Source organism: Chinchilla lanigera, unplaced genomic scaffold (assembly GCF_000276665.1).
Source record: "Chinchilla lanigera isolate Chin_1 unplaced genomic scaffold, ChiLan1.0 scaffold00012, whole genome shotgun sequence".
In the NCBI taxonomy this organism is placed as follows: Eukaryota; Metazoa; Chordata; class Mammalia; order Rodentia; family Chinchillidae; genus Chinchilla; species Chinchilla lanigera.
The window spans coordinates 23605982-23622143 of NW_004955413.1; the positions used below are offsets into that span (position 1 = coordinate 23605982).

Below are 16162 nucleotides of genomic sequence, written 5' to 3' on the forward strand. Positions count from 1 at the left end.
GCTGGGGATTTAGCTCAGTGGCAAAAGCGCCTGCCTGGCAAGCACAAGGTCGTGAGTTCGGTTCCCGGTATCGGAGAAAAACCAAAAAAAAAAAAAAGACAAAAAAAAAAAACAAAGTGACTGATGTATGTTGGATTTAAGAGTTTTCCTACCCTGAGTGAAAGCAGTGTCTTGTGGGAAGCTGGATTTCAGGACAGAAAAGCAGAGTTAGGTTTATGTGTGCCAAGCCTGCCGCTCGCTCGCCACACACACCTGTGCACAGGACACACGTCCACACCAGCACATGCCTCATACCTCCCCCCATGCCTGGCACTGAACCCTGGTGGTGCCCACCTGGCGCCCCCTGGGTGTCCCAAGCCAGGCTCCCGGAACCTATACCAGAAGCCACTTGGCCCCCAATGGTAGACCAAGCCAAGAAAAACTCCAACTCAAAAGGAAAACACAAAGGCGCGTACCCAGCGTGGAATTCAGTGCGACTATGTCTTTCACGCTGGCTTCTGTTAAAAGGAAACGAACAAACAAATAAACACCAACAAAAGCTAAAACAAAATACAAGGAAAATAAAATAGAGAAGGCTGCCAGAGCCAGCTTCATCTGAGCTCTACCCAAAAGGCTCCCACCCACCTGCTATCCAGACTCTGGGGTCCCCAGAGGACCTATCCCACAGCATCCTGGGCCCATGTGGAGTCCCCCAGCGCCACCCTGCCGATACTGACCCAGGATCACCAGACCCTCGGGGTCCACCTCATACTCGGCCACGTAGGAGACGGGGGCCGAGCTGTTGGCAGCGGACAGCAGCTCCTCCACCAGCAGCACCTGCACCATCTCGGGGCTCAGCGTGGGCCGGAGATGCTCCGGGATTTGCAAGATGAACCAGAAGAAGCAAGTGAGAGGTCCCTCCCTAGGGCGGGCAGGCGAGAGGGGCCATATGTAAGTCCCTCAGTCTGATCCCCACCCAGCGCTTGCTCTCCCACCACGCAGGTGGCAGAGCGCTTCCTGTGTTCCTGGCGGCTCCACACCAAGGCCAACCTGCGTGCTATGGACTGCGCAGCAAGCGGCACAACCAGATGTGGCGAGGACAGACCCTGGGACTTACTATCAACCACCCTTCCCACCCCGATCTCTCCTAGAGTGACCAGACACGCCGGCCCCAGGCCTGGGGAAGTGTGAGCCCTGCCACAGCCCCGGACGCATGATTCTGCAGACAGGCAAACCAAGCTCTCGAGGGGTCACATGCAGGAAGCCCAGCTCCCACTCTGTGGCCTGGCGTCTGAGACAGACGGGGTTACATCCGAGGCTCACACCCCATTCTTTGGTTCTGAGGTTCTGGCAGGGGGTTGTGGGGGACAACTCACCCGAAGGAGTAGACAGAGCTGGAGTTGTAGTAAGTACCCAGGCGGGTGCTGGCGATGAGTTCTTTAAGCTGCGAGGAGGAACACGACAGCCCTGTGACTCTTCTGGTGACAGCAGGGGCTTCTGAGGCCTCTGCCCCTCCCAGCTTGATCCAGGGGCCTCAGGTGGGGATTTGTCACCCGCACACAGTGGCCACCTTTGCCTCTCCCCAGCACAGCTCTCAGCTCCACCTGTGGCCCCTCTGCCCCGGCCCCATCACCCTGAAACTCTGCAACGGCCCTCTGGGCCCCCTCCCAGCAATCCGGAGCCAGGCAGCCTGCTCCAGCTGGGTGCAGGAGGGACTGGTCCAGCGCCCTCAGTGACCGTGGAAATCAAGTTTCATGAATTATCTCAGTCTGCAGCAACTGTTCAGCCACATCCTCTTACCACAGCCCCCTTGATAAGGGAGGGAATGGAGAACCTCAGTTGGGTCCTCCTAAGCAGACCTGGTACCAGGAAGTCAGGCCAGTGATTTATTTGACTGTGGCCCAGAAGCTGGGTAGGGGTGGGACCTTGATGGTGTCCAGGACACTGCTGTGCCTTCCCTAAGGTCATGGGCCACTCCTTGTCAGAGGCAGGAGCAAGTGCCAATCCCAGCATCCCCACCACACCTACAGTGGGGTGGAACCCAGCGCTTCAGGGATGCTAGGCAAGGTCTCTTCCGTGGAGCCACATCCCCAGCCCATAGTCCTGGGGCATTTGACCCAACAGTCTGCTACACATCCCCAACCCCCCAATAGCGGTCCTCTTCCGTGGTTCCCAGGACGGGCTGTGTCCCAGCCAGTGCTCCGGGCATTGGCCACTGCCCTGACTCAATCAGAGCCCTCCCTCACCCTCCTCCGACCTGCCACCATTTCCTACCATCCTCTGGGCTTTGGCAGTCTCACTGCGGAAGGTGCTGGACTCTCGGCGGGCAAGGTCCTGGGAGAAGTGACGATTGAGCACCCGGAGGCTGCCTGCGTACACCTGGCTGACGGTCACCTCGGCCCTGTACCCTGTCCGGGAGGGAAGTGGCAAGGTGACGCAGGGAGCGGACAGGAAGGCCCCTGTCTCACCTTCATTCTGCCACCCGAACCCTCAGCATTATCACCATCGCCTTCACCAGCCTGCTCTTTGTCATCCTTCCCACCATGTTCAGACCAAGTCTCTCTGATGACAAGCTGGCTCCAAGGTGCCAGGGACAAGAGAGGCCCACAGACGGTGTCCCTAGGGCTCCCCGTGACAGGCGGATGCAGTGAGTGAGCCAGAGCATGGACACCACCCAAGCAAGGAGACCTGCACAGGCCCAGGAGGTCAAGGTTGTGGGTTGGCCCCTCTAGGCATCAGGCTGTCCAACTGCCCCGGGTGTCATCACTGGTAAACCTTGCTGGGGACGGCGCGGGAAGAGGCAGGTGTAAATCCAGCAACCATGCCACATGTGGGATCTGACTGTGGGCAGTGACATCTACAAGCACAAGGAGCTACTGAGGGGACACGACACAGGAAATGGGCCTGGCCACAGGGCCCTCTGCTAGGTGAGGACTAGGAGACTCTAGGTTGGGAGGAGAGATGGGAGGGCCGGGGACCTACAGCATGGGCAAAGGCCCCGGGGCCAACAGATTGTGGTAAGGAGCAGAGCTAAGAGCCCATGTGGTTGGAGAAGGGAAAGGGCAACAACAGCCAGGCTGTGTTGGGGGCAGGCTGGAGTCCCAGCAGAGGGCAAAGGAGACCATGGGAGGTTTGAGTCAGAGATGGCGTCAGCAGCTTTCTGCTTTACAAAGACCATTTCAGCTGATGTAAAGAAAGCAGATCCAGGCCACGTGTGGTGGTATGTGCAGGTAACCAAGAGAACCACAGTGAGGTCAAGGGCAGCCTGAACAAGACCCTGTCTCAAAAAAAAAAAAAAAAAAAAACTCCACAAGTATTTACTGAGAATGGGTCTAAGGTGCTTGGGAATATATCAGGCTATCAATCAACAAAACAATAAAGGAAAAACTGAGACCCTAAGAACTTGTCACCTAGCAAGGAAGACAATGAACAACAGTGTACAACACTTATCCGGGGGGAAAAAGCCATAAAATCAGGGGCTGTGCGTGGGCTGCAACATGGGGACCCAGGGGCTGGGGAAGAAGGTGGTGGAGTCGGGCTCGAGGCCGTGTTCAGGGGCAGCAAAGAGTGATGGGAGGGAGCTCAGCCAGAGCCATGAGGACAGGTTTCCAGGAGGAGGAGGCGCTCTGGGCCAGCGCAGAGCTGGGCACCAGGTTTAGCCACCTGGAGCACCGGCGACCTGGACAGTAGCGGTTGGAATCAGAGGGGAGCATGAGGTGCTGCTACAAAGCTCCCCAGAAAGATAGGGGTGGGACTGAGGGCTGCAGCACCTCAGACAGCTCCTGCTGGGTGTTGGCTGTAAGGGGTGCAGAGCAGCAGGGAGGTACCCTCAGGTTCAGGCACGTGGCACTGCTGGAGGACAGGGGTCTCTGCTCTGCACTGCACTGTTACATGGGCAAAGGGGGTGGGGTACAGAGACGGGCGGCCAGCGGGAGAAGCCGGGCAGCAGAAAGGGCCCATAGTATGGCAGGTGCAGGGGTTGGGGCCCGTCTGAAGGGCTTCCCTCCCGAGAGAATCCTTTTCTCATGGAGCGAGAAGAAAGTATCAAGTCCGCTGGGAGGGCAGGAGAGGGCAGCACCAGGGAGACACAGTTGGTGGCGCTAAGGGAGGCAGCAAGAGCCCCAGGGATCAGCAGGGCCCGTCCGCTATGGGCAGACGCTGGGGTCTGGCTGTCCCTTGCCCAGCCATGTGCCCCCCCTTGGGGCTGATGTGGCTCCACAGTACTCTGCTGCTGGCCCACGTCCCCTTCCTGGTGGGCATGGCACATCTGTGCCTCATCTGCCAGCCCAGTGCCCAGTACATGCAGCCAGCCCTCCTGGCAGCACCGGGAGTGCCTCCTCCATCCTTAATCTCTGTACGGTGTCTTTACCCAGTGAATCTGGGGAGCGTTCCCTCCGTGGGTCCCCTCCCTGGGCTGCAGAGAAAGGCAGTTGGCGGGTGAGTTCCTGGCCCCGCAGCCCAGCGCTCCCAAGTTTACCCTGAAGACTAACTACCCTGCAGCCTGAAGAGGCCTCCGAAGACCCGTGCTATTTGGGGTGCTGGCTTCCTGCCCGTGGTGAAGTGCACACAGCATCTGCTCCCAGCAGAGGTGCCTGCTCTGAGCAGCATCCATGAGTCACTGCGGGTGGTCAAACCCAGGGATCCCAGCCCCATTACCCCAGGGTTTCAGATCCCCCGTCTGAATTGGGCCTACACAGACCTATCTCCCTGGTGGCTGCTCCAGATGGGCTCCCCAGTTTCTTCCAAAGGGCCTGAAATTCCACCAGGAGGCTTAGCTGGGAAGAACCCTGTCTAGAACCCTGGTGTGGAGGCCTGCACCTGCCATCTCAGCCACTTAGGAAGCTGAGGCAGGAGGATTTTGAGCCCAGCCTGGGCAACTTAGTGACACCTTGCCTAAACATAAAAAAGACTGGGGATGTAGCTCAGTGATAGAGATAGGTTCAATCCTCAGTACTGAAAAAAAAAAAAAAAAAAAATGAACCCACCAAACTGAAATCGTACACTTAAACAGGTAAGCAGGATACGGTAACACAGACATTTATGATCCCAGCTATAGTACTTGGGAGGTGGAGCTCAGAGGATCATAAGGTTGAGGCCAACCTTAGTAACGAAGTGAGATCTTATCTCAAAATAAAATTTTTAAAAGATCTGGGGATGTAGTTTGATGGCAGAACGCTTGCCCACCATGTGCCTGACCCAGCGTCCAGTCCTCAGCACCACAAAAATAACAACAACAACAAAAAGCCCTATCTGACCTTTGCAGACTCTTAACAGGAAGCCGCACATCACCTAGGCAGACCAGGTGTCCCTTCTGTGGCTTCCAGGCCCCTCGGCTTCCGCTATCCTAGCACAGTGGTGCTGTGTTATAACCACTGCGTCTGACCCCAGAACTCAGCACAGGGCCCCTCGCAGGGGAGGTGCGTGGCACTGGGTGAAGGAGTGAAAAAGTCTCCAGGGGTGCACAGGGAGTGTTTCGCCAGACGCACTACACTTTGTCTCTCTTCTTGTCATAGGAGCTAGAGGGAGATGCATCTCCACCGTTTGGGGGAAAAATGCCTATTAGATGTCAAGAGCATCCGTCCAATGACCAAGTGGGAGATGGTGCACCCAGGCCCAGCTGCTCCAGGGACTGACCCAGCACCGTGCTATCAGGGAAGGAGGGCCAAGTCAGAGGTCGGCAGAGGCCCCAAGCCTGGCCACTCTCCAGTCTGCCCCTCTTTCCCTCCCATTCACAAGGGGCCCCGGAGACCCGGAGCTGCCGGAGCTGTGATCTCCCTGGAGCACCAGGCTGGCTCAGATGAACAGAGCCCCGAATTCGAAGCAGGCACCGCGGAGCCCTGGGCTCGCGCAGCAGCACCAGGCCAGCTCTGAGTCATGTTTACTCCGGGTGGCTCGCAGGTTCCGAGGACTGGCTGCTGGGGAGCGGAGGTTTGGCTGCATTGCCCACCTCAGGGGACCTGGAGGAGGCCCGGGGAGAGAGGCGCCTTGCCGCAGCTACACAGAGAGTGGCCAGGTACCTCTGAGCCTGGACTCCCGGTCTGCGCTGCCATGGTCCCCACAGCCTCCTTCCAGCCTCCCCCAGTGCCTCTCCCAAGAGCATTACCTAGGAAATACCAGAGCATCACCCCCACTGAAGCCAGCACAACCAGAGCCAGCCACAGGGGCGCCAGGCACATGTAGTCCCGGGCTTTCCTCTTGGAGGCCTTAAACATCCCCTCGGGCTCCGCTTCCTCACCGTCGCCTCCGTCACCCTGCCCGCCGGCGAGCTGGGGGGCCTCGGCCCTCGGCATCCTGCGGGGAGAGAGCAGAACTGGAAACAGCCTTGGCCAAGCACCGGCCGCGCTTCGCTTCTGCCACTCGGGTGGAAGGGTGACAACCGCAGGTAGCCGTGACGGAAGGTGGACTCCGAGCCAGCTCGCAGTGGAGGTCAGCCAGCCCCAGAGCCGCTCTGGGGCAGCAGCACTGGACATCAGGTTCAAGCTCACTTGGCACGACTGCCTCCCTGCTCAGAGGGCTGCAGAGGAGGCAGCACCTGGCCACCCAGAACCAGGACCAGGTACTGCCCTGTGGACCGGTCCCCTCGCATGACTTCCCCGCAAACCTGGTGCTCCTCATCCCCTCCCCCCAGCCCTGAGCCACTGCTGCGCTGGAAGAGACCTGGCCCTTCACACTGTCCTTCCCAAGGTTTCCTGACCCTCTCAAAACCTCTTGGGTCTGAGGGAGGGAACACAAGTTAATATTCCCTCAGCACCCTCAGGTGACAGTTCCTATAGCCTCATCTAATCCTCATGTTGTCACCTTGGGATGTGGGACCACTGTCTCCCACGCAGTCCTTCTTAGCCCATTCTGCACACCTCACATACATTCTCGATTAAATCTCCAAACACCTCTCCCCGCCCTGCATGCATCAGACAGACAAGGAAACTGAGATCCCGGGAGTACTAGCAATAGCTCAGTCCAGGTCTTTCCTAGCTTCTTTTGCGCAGTGTGGCTTGAATACCTGGCATTTTACACAGAAAAAGGACTGAAGCCCAGAGAGGCTAAGCCTCTTGCTCAAGGTCACACAGCAGGTAAGTGAGGCTTGAGTCCAGGTGTCTGTCTCTCTGCTCCTTCCCCTACTAGGGGATTCTTCCTAGAAATGGGCTGTTAATTAACAAACTGTTAAATAGCAGCTGGACGTCACCCCTCTCGGTGTCTCTGTCTGGTGCTTTATCTTCAGACTCTCCGAGAAAGAGTCCCCACAGGACAGAGAAGCCCTTCACCCCTCACCTTCATGGTGAGCATTCCAGACCACTAGAACCTCAGTCTCTTATGACTCATAAATGGCACCATGGCTTTAAAATTCACCTGGGCTGAAGCACTTCCCACCTGGACTTCTGGTCCAGCCTCCCAGCCGGCTTCTTGGCTCCCTCTACCCCTCCTCCGGCTGGCAGCCATCCAAACTGCAGCCCGCTGCTGCCCACCCTCACTCTGAGCCACAGCATCTGTCACGCACACCACCCTCGGGGCTTGTGCCACCTGCCTGGACCTTGGGGTTCCTTCCCAAGCCACCTGCTGGTAGTAGGTTTCAGGGCCCTGGGGCACCTCTGCCCCTGGGCAGCTTTTGATCAGATCCACAGTATGCCTGGTGCTGGGCCTTGTCTCTGTCCCCCTTTTAAAAGCTGAGCCTGTGTCTGGCCACTTCTGGGTTCTCTGGCCACCCAAAACAGGACCTGTCACGTGAATGCATGACGGAGGACAGGAGGGATGAATAAGGCAGCCAGAGCTCAGCCGTGCTTTCTCCTGCATTTGCTGCCTGTGGGAAGTGGGACTGGGGCAACGCATTGGCCCACAGGGTCCCAAATTCCATGGAAGGGACACCCCACTTTGGTCGAGCACTCACATGGATTCAAGCCCCATGCTGGGGTGCACAAGGACCCCTCTCCATCCTCCACAGGGTCTCACCCAACAGAAGAGAGGGCCACAGCCAGTCATGCAAATGCCCACACCGTTGTGTCTTCCCCTGTTATTCAACATCCATCTGTCCTGCTATTCCGGGATACCAGCCCTCCAGACAAGCCCCACCTTCCAAATGCCCCCCAGGACCCAGGCTCCCTTGGTAACCTCGTGTTTCCCACAGTCACCCACAGCACATCGTGTGTCACCTGGACTTCTGCAATAGTCAGTCAGCTGCAGCAGGGAATTCCCACATAGCTGCCAGAGTGCTGCACCTACCATCCGCCCTCCCCTTCCCTCCTGACCAGTGCCAGGTCCAGGTCTCCCTGCTGGAGGCTGGGCTCCCTGGGGCCCGGCCGTGGCAATCCTGACCCCCAAATGTGCAGCAGCGTCATCCCACACAGTGCTGCAAATTGGGGTTCATTTCTCCTCTGGGAGCCTGGGATATGTGCTCTGCTACCTCTATTGGTAATTGGGGAAAATGAGGCAGATGAAGTCACATAGCCAGGGCCAATCAGGAATCCTCATCGAGGACCATGAGAGCCTGAGGAAGTCCCGGCTGTGAGCTCCTGCAGCTGGGGGTCCCTGAGTGCGGGAAAGGCTGGAGGGGACCACGCCACACGCACAGGTGCACTCTCAAACTCACACAGAGACAAATACAGTCCAAAGGACACACGCGTGCCTGCTCACAGCACAGGCTCAGGGTGCAGAGCCCTGCTCACGCACACACGGACGCACACATGCACACGACCTGCTCAGCCTGTGAGCCAGAGCCCGGTGTGGGGTCCTTCACAGGGTGGGGTGGGGCTCTGGGTCTGTCTCTCCCCTCGACCAGGAGGGAGGCAGCCCTCCAGGCCTGCAGGGCAAGAAGAAGGGACTGGCCCAAGAAATCAGGCCTCTCCCCATCCCTGCCCCAATCCCAGGCCACCCGCACCGACACTGTAGCCCTCCAGTGCCGGCGCCTTCTACATGGCTGGGCCTGCCCTGCCCCAGTTCTGCTCACAGGTCACTCTCTGGCTAGTGAGGCCTGCAGGCCTGGCCTCAAAGCAGGACAGATGGCTCAAGCCCCAGAGAATCTCTTTGGCTGTTGGAGGGCCCTGACTGTCACCACGTCATTCATAGATCCCTGTCCCTGGTTCCCAAGTCCCCTGCTTACCTCCTGGAGTGGGAGGTGGGTGGCGGTCCCACACACAGGCCTCGGCAGCTCTGTTTGTCCAGGCCAAGGTTTCTCCACCCCCACCAGGCTGGCCTGCGGGTGGATCAATGGCCCAGAGCCATGGCTGGGGTGTCTGGCCCTTGTCCTCTGTGGCCTGTGGCCCTGGGCTCCATGGGCCTCCTGCCGGGTCCAGGACGGCACCGGGACTGAGCACAGGTAAACAGGCGAGGGCAGGAGGGAGAAAGTGCCCGCCCCTCTCTGCCTGCCCCGCCCCGCTGGCACCCTGGAGGCTGGCAGGCAGGTGCCGGAGACCTGAGCTCTCCCCCGGGGCTGTTGCCTGGTGATGGACCTGCCTGGTTACAGCCCCCCCATCCCCAAGAGCATGAGCGTGAGGAGCTGAGGATTGGGGGCCGCACAGAGGCCTGTACAAGTAGAACTGGGGCCCACACGGGTCCGCTTATCTGGACAGGTGAGACGGAGGAGTCCCTGGTTGAGAGAGAGAGAGGGAGGAGGGGCTGCTCACTCCAGGGACCAGAGAGGAGCGAGTGGAGGTGGGGGCAGGGTTTGATGCCATTTTCTGTGTCGCTGGGAATTACAGTATTGAAATTATAGTATTGCCTTATTCTACCACGCCCACTGTCCATGATGGAGACCTTGGGCCCAAGCACACCTGAGATGAGCTCAGGAGTAAGAGACTGTGACAGTTAACCTCGGCTGTCAACTCAATGGCTTGAGAGTTGCCTAGGAGATTAGCTAAGTGCACTTCTGGGTGTGTCTGGGTGGGCCGTGGGAGTGTGACGTTGGGGACTATATCTGGTCCCCACCCCTTTCCCCCCTGACTCTCTTGCTGGTCCCTCTGCTTCCTGGCTGCCAGGAGATGGGCAGCTCTTCTCCTCCACACCCTCTTGCCATGCTGTTCTGGTCATGTACCCAGAGGGACATGGACTGCAGCCTCAGTAACCATGAGCCACATTAGACCTTTCCTCCTCTACAGGGACACGTCACAGTGATGGAAAGCTGACTGACACACACACATGCCAGACTTCTAAAACTTAGTACAAGAAGCATAAATGACCGCCATAAGCATTTGTATATTGATTTCATGTTGAAATGGTAGCATTTCTCCTGACTCAGGTAAAATACAATGTATTATTAAAATTAAGTTCACCTGCTTTTACACATTTTTAGTGCGACTATCCGAAAACTTAAATTTCAGTTGTGGCTCACGTGACGGTTCTAGGGAAGGGCACTGCTGTGCGGATGTGGGCCTGACCTGAGCGGCCCAACAAGGCAGGTGACATGATGAGGGTGTCCTGGATTATGCACAGCCCAGCAGGGGTCTGTCACAATGAGGAGGTTGACTGTCAACCTGTGTGTTCTGAGGCCAGAATGTGGCATGTGAATCTGAGACTTGCAGGTCCTGAGAAGTGTGTGTGTGTGTGTGTGTGAACTATGCATGCATGGTATATTGTGGAGGATGCATGTAGAATGGGGCTGTGAGTGTGCGTTTTTTGTGTATGTGTACACAGTGTGAGGGTAAGAACGTACACACTAGGCATGTGTGCAAAATACATGTATGTCTAATATGTGGCATGATAGGGGTGTGTGGAGCACAAGCAGTGAGAGGGGGTGTGCTCACGATGGGCAGCATGTATTTGTGTGTATAGAGTGTAGGGTGCGGGTGAATGGGTGTGTGGAGCCTGAGACGTGTGGCACGTGCGACATGTGTACCATATGCAGTGTGTGCGGAGTGGGAGCTGTGTGAAAGCAAGGATGTGCATGGTATGGAGCGTGTGGCATGAGGGTGAGTGCACATCGCTCAGTGAGGGCACTGGGCTCTGTAGCTGGGGAGCTGAGTTCTGATCCCTGATTCTCACCCATCAAACGCAGGCCTCGGGGCCTCCCAGATGCCCAGGGACTGCGGGAAGGCCCAGTTTTGGGGACCAGCTGGCTAAGACTGGGGAGGGGTGCCTCTAACCTTTGCTCCTTCTCAGAGCTGCGCCCTGCAGGGCCTGATCCTGACTCTACCTGCTCTGCCCCAGCCAGGCCCCAGGACCCCTCTCTGCCGCCTCCTCTCTCCCTGGGCCCTGGGCTCAAAAACTCTCTGAAGGACAAGATCTTGGGAGGGGAGCGGGGACAGTGTGTGAGTGGGGACAGTGACAGCCTGAGCCCTGCCTCTATGCCCCTCCTGCACTCTGGAAGGTCAGGTGGCCCAGGCCCGGCCCAGGCAGTCCAGCAACTGGACGGCCTAGAGGCAGATGTTGCACAACGATGTCCTCTGTCCCTGACACCCTGCCATCGATCAGCCAAGTCTGGGGGAGGGGTGGCCCCAGAGGACAGCAGGGGACACTGCAGGAGGCACTGGGCACTGTGGGCAAGGGCTTCCTGCTGCCGCAAGAGTGACCGTGTGGTCTAGACACTCACGTGCCCGCTCACACACACACAGGGGATGAAATCTGCACTGCACACCAGTGCTGGCCCTCGGCCTCTCCAGGCCCCAGGTGCCCAGGCTCAGAGGAGCTACTTGGAGACCATGTGGATTGCAGGCCAGGTGACATGCAGGACGCGAACAGACAGGGGTCAGCATGCCCACCGCACTCAGAACAGAAAGATCCCCCCAGGGGTGAGAAGCCAGAAATCCTAGTCTCTACCTGCTGGGGACCAGACAAGATGTGTCCGCTGCCCAGGCTGCTCCCTGTGGCCTTGGAATGGGACACAAAGCTGGACTGTTGAAGGCAGAAAAGTATAAGGTGGCTCCGACTCCAGTCTGACAGGGCACCGCGTAAAGAGGCCTGTGGGGACAGAGACTCGCATTCAGGAGATCGGCCAGAGGATGGAAGTGAGGTCAGGCGGCAGCAAACCACCAGGTGCCAGAGGTGAGACCGGGTCAGGGTCCTCAAGCCCACCAGAGGCTGCCGTGTGGACACCTCGATTCCGATATGTAGCTGGAGGACGCGCAAGGTCGCACGTCTCCACCCAACCTGGAACCATGCTCTGCACTTGGTCACAGCAAACATACACAGCTCTCGGGGAACCGGCGTCAGGTAAATGCTGGGCACCGCCTCCTGCTGGTGTCTGGCTTCCTCCTAGGGGAGGAACACAGCTGGTGCTCACTCATTTTCCATCACAGGGCCCACGAGCTATTTTCTTTTTTCTTTTCTTCTTTTCTTTCTTCCTTCCTTTTCTTTCTTTCCTTCTTCCTTCCTTCCCTTCTTCCTTCTTTCCTTCCTTCCTTTTTTTTTTTTTTTCAGCACTGGGTATCGAACCCAGGACCTTCGTCCTGAGCCATACCCCAGATCTTTTTTTATTTTGAGACAGGGTCTCAGGAAGTCACTAAGTTGCCCCAGCTGGAGTCAAACTTGCGATCGTCCTGCCTCAGCCTCCCAGGTGCTGGGATTGCAGGCGTGCACCACCCGGTCCAGCAGGGATCAGCTCTGACAAGTAAACAAAGACAGTCAGCTCCTCTCATGGTGTCGCAGCGTGGGCTTGCGGGCTAGCCATCTACAGTCCACAACGTGACTAGCGCGGCAATGGCCTGTCACTCAGTTATGAGGCTTTGAGGGGTCTCCATGGGGGCGGCCCATCTTCCTCCATCTGTCCAGGGATTCAAGGTCCCTAAGGCTTTCTAGGCCTCTAAGCCAGGGGTTGCCCAGCCTTGTTAAGAACAAGGCTGCACAGCAGGAGGCAGGCAGACAAGCGAAGATTCACCCGTGTTTCCAGCCACTGCCCACTCACACCTCACTCACACCACCATTCACACTCTCCTCACACCTCCACTCGCACTCCACTCACACTCCATTCACACCACCATCCATACTCTCCTCACACTCCCCGTTTCTGCCATTTTACAGGTGAGAGGTAGAGATCCTGGCGACAGCAGCACTTGCTCAAATCACATAGGCAGGAAGGGCTGGGAGCTGGGGTTCAAGCCCAGGACTCCGATGTCAGAGCCACCCTGTTCTGCCTCTGTGTCTGCCTCTGCCTCCTCTTCTGTCACTCCTCCCCCCCATTCTGCCCCAGCCCCAGGTCCTGGCTCTGGCCTCGTACGAAGGTGCCACTAGAGGATGCTGCTGGCCTGGACGTGCCCCCAACCACGTGGTCAGGACCGGTCCAAGCCATGCAGCCCCCTCAAAACTAATGTCCAGCTTGAACAGTGCAGTGCACACAGTATGTGCTCAATAAATACAGCAGAATGAATAAGTCGTGGGTATGCAGCAGCAGGGTGACTGTCCAACACGTCACATTAGGTTGTTCTTATCAGCAACTTGCCTGGGATGTTTACCCCAGAACCAAGCATGGTAGTACACACCTGCAATCCCAGTAGTCTGAGGCAGGAGCATTGCAAAATCAAGCCTAGCCTGGACAACTTTGTAACGTAAGGAGATCCTGTCTCAAAATTTAAAACTTAAAAAGAAAATGTTAAGGCAGAAGTTGAGGAAGGACCCTGTTAGCAAATTTGGTGGATGTCTTTAACCAAGGAGGGCCCTCCTCATCCCTCTCACAGAGCAGACTGCCTCAGCCTAAAGGGAGCTCAGAGGTGACACAGATCCACCCTCCTGGCCCCTCTCATCCCATTTTCAGATGGGTAGACTGAGGCTCAAAGGGGCCCAGTGAGACCATTCAGGGGCGGGAATGGCCTTGACCTTGGCTGGTAGCAGCTAACATGGGTGGACTTGAGGGGTAGGAGGAAGACCCCGTAGCTTTTCACCCTGTAGCATGTGTCACCCCTCCTGGAATGTCATCTTCAGAGACGAGGACACACCCCCTGCTGTTACCCCTGAGACCTGCCTAGGTGCTGGCAGAGGCCCGGCGTGAGGTTGGAGAGGAGGAGTTAACAGGAGCTCAGCCTGTGAGGGGGCCCAGGCAGCCTGCGGGCCACGGGTAGCAGCCCTGACCCTGTCTGTCTCCCTGCAGCCAGCTCTCCTCTGCTAGGTACACGTGCGTGGGCATCTCACCCTCATGCATCCTGGCACCCTGTCACAGGTGAGAAAGCTGAGGCAGGAGACGCTCAGCACTTGCCAAGGTCACAGCTGAGAGGCAACAGATCCAAACCGGACCCAGTCTGCCCAGCTCCAGCCCAAGGGCTGTAACCACTGCGCCACACTGCCCGCAGGGGGCTGCAAGGCTGCCTGGGGAAGCGGGAGGGTGTTCCGTCTCCTGCCGGGTCGCCAGCACTGAGCAACCTGCCTTGTACACCACCGGCCCTCCTTAACTGTATGCTGATGAGTGAATGAATAACAGAATGAACGAACTACTCCTGTCTCTCCCAAGAACTGTCCCCACCACCTGCTCCCCACACAGCTGCTCGCGCTGCGCCTCCTGCTAACTCAGCATCCTACCCTCCTTCCCAGGTGGGAGCCCCGCTCCTAACAACGCCTGGGCCTGTGCTATCGGGCCCTGCTTGGTTTTCCTCCTTCTCGCATCTGCGCCCTTGGCGGGCGGTCACTGCCTCCCTGCACACGCGGTCAGCGGCCGCTCCCCTCCTGCATCCTGGCTTCCTGGAACTGCAGCCTGGGAGCCACCCGGCAGCCTGCACCACCTCACGCTCCCCGGGCTTCCTGCCCTGCTCCCCACCTCCCCTGGCTGGAGCACAGATGCGTCACATCCCCCGGTGGAAAGAGACTCCACGAAGGGGCTGCCCCAGAGCTGTCACAGGCGGGCGGGCCTGGCTGCTGCTGCTGAGCCCTGTCTCTCCCCTCCTCCCGCCAGTTTACTGCCTGGGCCCCAGAGCGCCAGCCTGTCCTCCACTGAGAAACGGGACTTCGAATCTGTCCTTCCTGTCCCGCCAGGTGATGCTGAGATGTCATATGCTGCGTGCAGATGAGCTCTCAAAGGACAGAAGAGCTGGGCCCCTGTGAGTGCCCCATCGCCTGGCTCCACACCCTCACTCCACCTGTCATCCCCGTGTGACCTCGGGCAGGTCACCTCCCCACTTTGAATCAGTCAAGCTATAAGCCGGGCCAGAGAAGTCCCTCCCTTGGGCACTGACATATGGAGCAAGTTAGTAACACGGTGCTTAGAACAGAGTCCAATTCGAACGCACCTAGGTGCTCCATATGCAGCGCTCCTCTTCCTCCTCCTCCTCTTCCTCCTCCTCCTCCTCCTCCTCTCCCTCCTCCTTTTCTTTTTGGTGGTTCTGGAGACTGAACCTAGCATCTTCACACTGAGCTACATCCCCAAACCAGCCCTGCCTTTTTCAATTTTTAGACAAAGTCTCACTAAGTCACTAAGTTGGCCAGGTTGGGTTCAAACTTGTGATCCTCCTGCCCCAGGCTCCCAGAGTGCTATCATTATTACCCCTGTACCCCTATAATCTGCCCAAGGTCTGACCCAAAGCACAACAGATATAACAACAGAGATAGAGGAGGAGGCGGGGGCCCGGGCAAGGTCACCCCGGTGCCACTCCCACTGGCCCTACCCAGCCCCAGGACCGGGTGCTCTAAACACAGCGCTTTCCTCTCCTCCCACAGTCACAGCGGTGGATCGCGGTATCTCCAGGTTTGTCCCACGAAGCTAAGAATGGAATCTCGCTCACTTTTTGCCTGATTATCCTCATCTCCAGTACAGGTTTGAATCTGGATAGGGTGCAAAGCTTGTAGCCCAATACATGTGAGTCTGAATCTTGGCGTTACCGCCAGCTGTACTTCTGAACTTCTCTGAGCCTCAGTTTCCTGCTCTGCGTCATGTGGAACAGCAATCCTGCTTCTCAGACTCGTTTTCAGGGGACAAGAGATGGCACTTGGGCAGTGCCTGGCACCAAAGATGGGCCCCCTCCCTGGTGTGCTTTTTGGTCGTTTTGGTGAAGGTGCTATTTTCCCCTCGGTGAACGGTACATCAGCCGCGAGAAGGGCGATGATGGACTAGTCGTTGTACACTGGGCCTACAGGTGCCACCAGCCTTGGCTTGGAAGCTGCTCGGAGTAGGATCTGGGAGCACAGCAAGACAGGGAGAACCGGGGAGGCGAAGGACCAGTGCACCAAGAAGAAAGGTGAGAAGCCAGAGCCCTCTCCTCTCGGCCCCCAGATCTGCCGCCTGCCTCCTGCTTCCCTCTGCACCTGATGGTTCTCTAGGGCCCTGGGGGGCTGAGCCTGC

The 16162-nt window shown here is 57.8% G+C and overlaps 1 protein-coding gene across 2 annotated transcripts in view; it reads right to left on the bottom strand.

Annotated features, from left to right (window-relative positions):
- The window catches only part of Tmprss6 (transmembrane protease, serine 6), a gene marked incomplete in the record, with an annotated part of 35332 nt that extends 26036 nt beyond the window's left edge, over positions 1 to 9296 (bottom strand). For both annotated transcript variants that reach the window (XM_013511593.1, XM_013511592.1), the window contains 6 exon segments: positions 456 to 497; positions 717 to 901; positions 1356 to 1423; positions 2254 to 2387; positions 6083 to 6270; positions 9071 to 9296. In XM_013511593.1, coding sequence (XP_013367047.1) covers positions 456 to 497; positions 717 to 901; positions 1356 to 1423; positions 2254 to 2387; positions 6083 to 6269 — 616 coding nt within the window.
- Positions 9297 to 16162: the final 6866 nt, after the last annotated feature.